General features: G+C 32.0%; 1 protein-coding gene across 1 annotated transcript in view; it reads left to right on the forward strand.

Moving 5' to 3' along the window:
• Positions 1-7,141, forward strand: part of LOC149786078 (mitochondrial pyruvate carrier 1-like) — a 39,720-nt gene extending 32,579 nt beyond the window's left edge. Inside the window, exon 4 of the mRNA XM_089976372.1 lies at positions 964-7,141. Within this exon, the coding sequence (XP_089832498.1) occupies positions 964-1,039 (76 nt within the window). The 3' untranslated portion in view covers positions 1,040-7,141. The remainder of the gene's footprint in view (positions 1-963) is intronic.
• Positions 7,142-9,036: the final 1,895 nt, after the last annotated feature.

Raw genomic sequence — 9,036 nt, forward strand, 5'->3', positions numbered from 1 at the left:
TCTCATTTTGTGCTGGTAGTTTTTGAAGTCTTTGAAGCTGTAGAAAGATGGTGAAATTTGTGGCTTTTGACAAACATATGCCCATTTACTTAGGAGCTTAATTGACTGTTGATCTCAATGTTTCACTGTATACCAGTATGCACATTACAGTGGACATATTGTCATTGTGGATATGCACATTACAATGGACATATTGTCATTGTGGTACATGTGAAAATTATCATATGCATTCATTTTAGCAGAAACATCAGTTTAGTTGTAGGTAATACTTTACCATTATAGAGATGCAAGGTACCAATGAATGCTGACAGACTTAAATTTTCTCATTTTTCACACGGTTCACATATGACAACCAAAACGATATTCCAGTATAAGTTTATTCACACATACTTTTATATTCTGTAAAAATATGACTTTGGTTGTCACATTTGGATGACCTTAATTTTGTAAAACCAGCTCCAGTTTTAGCACAAAATACCTATTGTATAGCTAAATGATGTAATGAGCATGTGTCTATGATGTTTTATCAACTAATTTGAAGAATTTAATTGCAATTTTAAGTTTTTCAAATGTTGATAAATTTTTGCCATGGTATTATCACATATGCTACTGTTGTGAAAATGTGTTAATTTTGGGCCAAATAGAGGCTTTTTAATACCTATTCCTTTTAGCAAAGAAGCTGAATTTGTTAGAGTCCTACTTGTGGTAAAACTATACTTCAAGCTAGTTTGCATTTTGTTAGTAGTTCACACAAAAGAATTTGTTAGAGTCATACTTGTGGTAAAACTATATTTAAAGCTAGTTTGCATTTTGTTAGCAGTTCACACAGAAGAATCAGTCTGAATTATGTTACTCTGCTAGATTCACATAAATCTAATGATGCAAAAATATGATTTTAATAAATAAAATAGAAAATTAATAGAGATTAATGTATAATGTGTTTTGGTATAATTTTATTTTCAGCTACATAATGTCAGAGGAAGACAAAAAGAAGTACCTAGCCAAGTTGATGGAGCCAAAGTTAGCAAGCAAGCCCTAGGAATATCTTGAAGTATATTTCCATCACAAATCAAAATCCTGAGCTATCAAGAAATCAAGGAATTAAACAAATATGTTAAAGAAAAAAGGAAAAGCCTCACATAAAGCACATTATTTAACTAAACTCTTTAATCAGATGTCACATGTTTTTTACTCAACCATGAATTGGTGGTACTGTAGCTATAATTATAACAAAGTTTTGTTGTTGTAGATGAACATAGTTCCAATTTTTTGCAATTCTTTCTATCAACATAGAATTTCAATGGTTTAAGTTTAACTATCTGTATAGAATTTAGATGGTTGTGTTTATATCAAATGTTTTGGTATTGCAAAGGAAGATCACATTCATGGATATTTTAATTAGCTGTTCATTTTTTGGTACCAATTTATTTGTAATACCATGAAGGGTACACTAGCTGTTAGTTAGAAAATATTTTTTGTTACATGAGCATTAGGGCCAATGTTGCAGGGGGGTTGTACTGTCAACACAATAAAAAATGAGAACTAGTTATTTATTTATCAAACAGTCATAAATTTTTATGGTTCGTAATGAGTGCTGTGTATCTTAGGTTTTTTGTTGTTGGTGGGGGATTTTTTAACTAACAAAGTAACAGAATACATGAGCTACATAATATTATAAAAGTGCTTGTTGTTGAAAATCAAAAAGTGCTAAGATCATTTTGATGCAACTCTGTTAGTACTACACCTTTACACCCAGAGAAGGTCACTGTGACCTACAATTTATTCAAGATAGTTCAGTATCATCAAAAATGACTGTAATATTTCTTCTGGCAACAGTGATTCACAGTAGAAACAGACTATTTATACAGAATGATATAGAATAAAACATGTACTAAATGATATGAACCACTGAAAAATAAGCTTTTTCTAGTTGTTTTTGTATCCCTTTGAGTGAAATAACCAACAATGTCTTTTCAACATGTGTACAAACTGTCTCCTTGAACCCACTGTATTTACCTAATTAACTGACACACACACTTTTTAAATGCAAACAAATTTGAATCTGTGAGAGATAAAATTTATTAATCCTTGAAAGATTTTTTTCAATTAAAATTTTATTTACATTTTAATTTGTTGTGGTAAATATTTGTTCCTTATGATAATTGTTTTGCATTTGTACACACACACACAAACATGCACACACACATACAAGATAATTAATGCAATTTCCCTAAAATATTTGACTCAAATACACACACAACCACCAGTCCCTTTTAAATATAAGTAAGTGCATATATTAGATATATCCAGTAAGGGAATTCAATTAAGAAAGCACAAATTAATTTAATTGTCTAGTTTTAGAAACAAAATATCCAGGGGTAGACAAACTTAAAACTAAAGCATGATATTAAAGGTTCTCCATGGTACTCCATTACATTTGTGAGTAAGATGACATAAGGACATGTTGTGCTTAGTTTCAACTGTCAGAGTGATGGTTTTACTTAAGTAGACAACATCAGCAACTAAGAAAAGTAGAACACTCATTTACCCAAAAGTAAACTTGGAGATTGACTTTAGCTTGGTCTTAAATAGCAGTACCCTTGTCCTAGTGTTTAAGTTTTGGCAGAATATGATAATAAACGCATATCACATATCCAGATATTTTGGTGTCTCTGATCAATGCTTAGTGAACTTTTAAAGGAAGACACATTTTCAGGGAATTTAGTATATCATGCAATGGATGTATGCAATGGTACAAGTGATGCTTGTTTTGCAAACATTGACTTGTCCTATTTTTATGTATATGATACTATTGTAATACATATCTGGAGACTTTTTGTGATACAATATGTTCAGGCCTTACATGAATGCATCAATTTCAATTCACATATATAACAACATTGATTATTAGCTAATGACTACATTCATGTTTTCATACTGTACATCCATGCCTATACAGAAGGCCCTTTCTAACCAGTGCAGCTGGAAATAGGAGCCAATATTTATTCAGTGGTAAACATTGCACATAAATGACTGTGTATTGTATCCTATAATAGTTTATCCACAATGGCTTAAACACATATCAGTTATGTGAAAGGTTTAGGGATTAAATGAATTGAAATTGATGCATTTCATGGGAGACCTAATCTATCGTGGCTTAACAAGGTAATTATTCACAATCAATGCTTTTACTACTGGTTGTCACTCTGTTGTCACACAGAGTCAGTGACTATGGTAAAATATCTAATATAGGTGGACATCGTGATAACTGTTTCTGAAACAGCTGATTTAAGAATAAAGTTTTTTTTTAAAAAATAATTCAAAAACATCTTTATTCTTGTTTTTATGTACTCATTATATTACCTATACTTTCATACAATAGAAAAGAATGCTGCTGTTTTTAATGTTGTATTATCTTTATTCCTTGTCAAGGTATGTATGTCATTTAATGGTATGTCAGCACAATTTGATGACTTTTATTCCTTGTCAAGGTATGTAAGTTATTTAATGGTATGTCAGCACAATTTTATGACTTTTATTCCTTGTCAAGGTATGTAAGTCATTTAATGATATGTCAGCACAATTTTATAACATTTATTTCTTGTCAAGGTATGTAAGTTATTTAATGGTATGTCAGCACAATTTTATAACATTTATTCCTTGTCAAGGTATGTAAGTTATTTAATGGTATGTCAGCACAATTTTATAACATTTATTCCTTGTCAAGGTATGTAAGTCATTTAATGGTATGTCAGCACAATTTTATGACTTTTATGCCTTGTCAAGGTATGTATCTCATTTAATGGTATGTCAGCACAATTTTATAACTTTTATTCCTTGTCAAGGTATGTATGTATGTCATTTAATGGTATGTCAGCACAATACAGGTTATTTGTAGCCTATTGAAAGGTGAACTTTTATATTTTAAAAAGATAAGAGAACAAATTTTACAATAAAAGAAAACGAATAACAAAAGGAGCCCAGAACAGCTTCATGCAAGTGAGGTATGCATATGTTTATGACACTCTGGATTAAATTTTAAGTTGGATGATTTTGAAACGACAGAAATTTAAAATAGTTTGCTTATATTTCACTAAATTAATGTGATAAAAACTTATAATACAAGTGGCATTGTGTCATAAATAACTTAAAACACAGTGGCATAGTTTGATAAATAACTTTTGACACAAGTGGAATATTGTGTTAAATACCTTTTAGTGCAAGTGGCCTAGTGTGATGAATAACTTATAACACGAGTAGCATAGTGTGATAAATAACTTTATATAATGCTACTTGGAACTGTTTATCACCATCAGCAGCAGATCCACAGCAAGATAGTATTATGAATGTATTTTTCTTTATTCTCAAAATATTTTAAATACAGTTCTTTTGTAATATTTGTGAAATTAGGAATTATTGCCACCTGTTTTAAAGCATGAAGTCAGATTTGTGTCCATGGGTAAGGCCATATTTTGAAAGCCTTACTATTGAACATCAGGCTTCCATTATAGGAGTGAAAGATACATCCCTAAGGACAATAATTTTACTTGAAAGCCTTGTTATTGAATATCAGGCTTCCATTATAGGAGTGAAAGATACATCCCTAAAGACAATAATTTTACTTGAAATCCTTACTATTGAATATCAGGTTTCCATTATAGGAGTGAAAGATACATCCCTAAGGGCAATAATTTTACTTGAAAGCCTTGTTATTGAATATCAGGCTTCCATTATAGGAGTGAAAGATACATCCCTAAGGACAATAATTTTACTTGAAATCCTTACTATTGAATATCAGGCTTCCATTATAGGAGTGAAAGATACATCCCTAAGGACAATAATTTTACTTAAAATCCTTACTATTGAATATCAGGTTTCCATTATAGGAGTGAAAGATACATCCCTAATGGCAATAATTTTACTTGAAAGCCTATTATTGAATATCAGGCTTCCATTATATCCATTATAGGAGTGAAAGATACATCCCTAAGGGCAATAATTTTACTTGACATTGGAGTGAAAGGAACATTGATATCACATCCAGTAATCAAGATCATTTTATCTGAAAGCATTCCTTCCAAAAGAAGTAATGTGTCTGTGGGAAAAGCTGCACTTGACAGTAGTTCATATGCCACACCCTAGGGTACAAGAGAGAGGAGGTTATTAATTGAGGGTCAAAATTGAGATAACTCAGTTTATCAAGTGAAATTTATAGAATACTTCACATGTATTGGTGTAGGATAGAAAAATGTCACCAATGGGTCAGAATTTTGCATCAAAAATTAGGCTTTCAGATGCCAAGGATGGAAATTTCATATACAACACCAATTCATAAAGAATGATCATTTTTGTTTATTAAGATCACATTAAAATTCATCTGATGAAAGACAGCAGTCACATGACAAAAGATAAGGTATCCTGCAATGGTGTTCTGCAATGGAAAATATGATCATACACATATTGGTATGCGAGAAAACGTGACACCCTCTGTTTCTGTATTCAGCATCTTTGATAATACTCATTATTTTAATATTTTAAATTAATGTATTTGAGATGCATATTTGAAAACTCCAGTAGTCCTTGTAACTTGGCTATGTGGTATGTTGCGTGAATTAAATAGATGTAATATGCATGCAATAATAATATCATGAAGTGATATGAATTCACTTTTTTTCATGGAACATCAGTTTTATGGATGTCATGGTGCCTAAACCTACAACTTTAAAGATCCAGCTGCATGATGATCCTTCTGTGGAAACAATAGGATGCCTTCACCAATCCATGATCTTTTTACTTCTGTGGAAACAATAGGATGCATTCACCAATCCATGATCTTTTTACTTCTGTGGAAACAATAGGATGCCTTCACCAATCCATGATCTTTTTACTTCTGTGGAAACAATAGGATGCCTTCACCAATCCATGATCTTTTTACTTCTGTGGAAACAATAGGACGCTTTCACCAATCCATGATCTTTTTACTTTTCCAAAACCATGAAAATTGATGTCCTTGAAAATAAGTGGTTTCACAGCATTACATATGAATCATTATTTCACATTAAGTGGAAATGTTGATGTGGTTGTACTGGCTTCCTAGTAGTTCTCATTAGCTCTTGTTATGAAATAAATGCATTATTTCACTGTCAAAATTACGTCTGCATATTTTGATCATTTGAGGCTTGCAAAAGAAGAGGAGCAGTCATAATCAACTAGTAATTTATGAGAGAAAAAACAATCCCTTTACTGATATCAATATTTTTATTTCTTGCACGTTGTCCTAGGGGGAACTATGTACATTTGTTTTCTTCTCTTGCACATACAGGTCATAAGGGGGAAATACTCAAAGACAAGTATTTTATTACCTGTGCATGAATAGGATGACCAGTGGAATTCTGTATGTGCACAAGATATTGGAAATAGGTTGTTTAGTTAAATATTACATTGCTTTTTGACAATTTATTACCTTTTAACCTACCTCTATGCTCTAAAGGTCAAGTTACCCTCATTTATTTCCCACATTTATACAGACTGAGACAGTATGATGGTTAAATATTTTAAATGAAGAAGTGACAACAAAAGGAATCTCCTTTTAAAATAATTTTTTTTATTTCTAATGAGAACTGGCATGACAAAATATACATGTCTTTTCTGCATGCTTGATTGCAGAATGTTGCAGAAATACACTTTACATTAGAGATATTTTTTCATCTTGGAATGTGAGTTTGGTTGTTGGAACATGTGCAAAGAAATGCAGCATTTTAGATTGATCTGTGAGCAAAGCATGGAATAAGGGTGTGGTCAGACCTAGCTGTTTGGTACAACTAACCAGAAACCATAGGAATAGTGTTATCTTTTGATTTCTATTTAAACAAGTTTGAATGCATATTTGTACTTATTATTCAGAAAGTAACAAAATTTGATTGAAACCCTACCTGGTAAATGTTCCAAAAACAATTCTTTCTTTTTTTATGTAGATGTTGGCTGGTTTGAACTCCAGAATAAACTTGTTGTTGATTGATTGTAAATGATGTTATGAATTACTAGCCTACAAATTGTATTGTTATATCACTCTTAGTGTATTGTTTATATTCAGGTTTGTTGTTACACTTATGACATAGCAAATTAAAGAGTTTTATATCTTTGTGATGTATTGAATTTTTTGTTGTCTAATAAACCGTAGTGAGACATTGATATCACTTAGACTAAGCCTTGACAAATCCACTAAGCCATGGCAAATCCACAAAGCCATGACAAATCCATTAAGCCTTGACAAATCCACTAAGCCATGACAAATCCACTAAGCCATGACAAATCCACAAAGCCATGAAAATCTACAAAGCCATGAAAATCCACTAAGCCTTGACAAATCCACAAAGCCATGACAAATCCACTAAGCCTTGACAAATCCACAAAGCCATGATGAATCCACTAAGCCTTGACAAATCCACTAAGTGATGACAAAGCCACAAAGCCTTGACAAATCCACTAAGCCATGACAAATCCACTAAGTGATGACAAAGCCATGACAAATCCACAAAGCCTTGACAAATCCACTAAGCCATGACAAATCCACAAAGCCATGACAAATCCACTAAGCCATGACAAAGCCACAAAGCCTTGACAAATCCACTAAGCCATGACAAATCCACTAAGTGATGACAAAGCCATGACAGATCCACAAAGCCTTGACAAATCCACAAAGCCATGACAAATCCACTAACACATGACAAATCCACAAAGCCATGACAAATCCACTAAGTGATGACAAAGCCACAAAGCCTTGACAAATCCACTAAGCCATGACAAATCCACAAAAGCCATGACAAATCCACTATCATAGAATTGTCCCTTTTTACATTAAAAGGTCTTCAGATTAAGAAATATACATAGTCAAGCCTATCCTAATGGTCACCTGTACTCAACAGTCATCTGTTCACAGCAGCCATTCTTATACCCCCCCCAGAAGATTTCCTATATAAATGTTCTGTATTCATTTGTCACCTGCCTTAAGTAAATCTACATTGACCATTCAGTCTATGCAAACTGAATTTTTGTTTTAATGAGAAAGACATTGTTTGCATACAAGGTTGCCATCTTTGTTCCTACTGGTCCCTTTTAGCATGCCAACAAAGTCATGTTTTTGTCTGATAAATTCTGATCAGAGTATATATATATATATTTGTTCCAAATTACACATATTCTACATTGGAAAAGGGAGACATGGCAGCCAATTTACAGGCAGTGCCATCATTGTCAGTGTTTTGTTATGGTTTTGATTTTTTAATTGTTTCATTCATTGATGCTTCCTGACTTCTTGAATGGATTCTGTTTATACTTGGAATGACTCATTATGAAGCAAAGGCAGCTTATTCTGCGACATTCTTTTAATCTCTTTTGTTATTGAAGTCAGGGTCACACAGAAGATTTCCACTGTGGTTTTGATGTAACTTTACATTGACTTTTTTTTTTAAATTTCCCAATGTATTACGTATATAATTGGGGTTTCTAATTGTAAAGCAAGAAAAATGCATTTTTGCTCTCTTTGATTTTGGTTCAAGCTCACAGGGTTTACAGCAATGCTTTGAAGTTTGCTTGACATACAAACCATGGTTATTGAAAACCAATAGATGTTCTATTTGCCAATTTCAAGTTCTTGTGGGCCATGATGACTATTTTTGGAAACAGAAAATGACTGTTATATATATATTAAGTAGATTTGTGTGTATAGCTAGTTTTAATAAATGATTCTTTATAAAATAGTCTCTCAAATAACAAAATCTAAAGATTTACATTTTGTAGTTTGTGTTTGCATCCAGAAATTAGTTTCATTCTTTGATTAAAAATAGGTGACCTACAATTTTACTTTCAAACTTTCTCTTTGAAAACTTTTTAAAATCCTTTCCTCATTAGTTATCTATTCAATTGTATGCCTGAACTCCTTGGGACACTTTGACAGAGGCATTTAAATTTATAGTCTAATTGCAGTGTTGTATTTAGGAAATTACATTACACATATCTTATATCCTAACTTTATAA

This window comes from Sinohyriopsis cumingii, chromosome 12 (genome assembly GCF_028554795.1).
Source record: "Sinohyriopsis cumingii isolate HCF-2022 chromosome 12, ASM2855479v2, whole genome shotgun sequence".
In the NCBI taxonomy this organism is placed as follows: Eukaryota; Metazoa; Mollusca; class Bivalvia; order Unionida; family Unionidae; genus Sinohyriopsis; species Sinohyriopsis cumingii.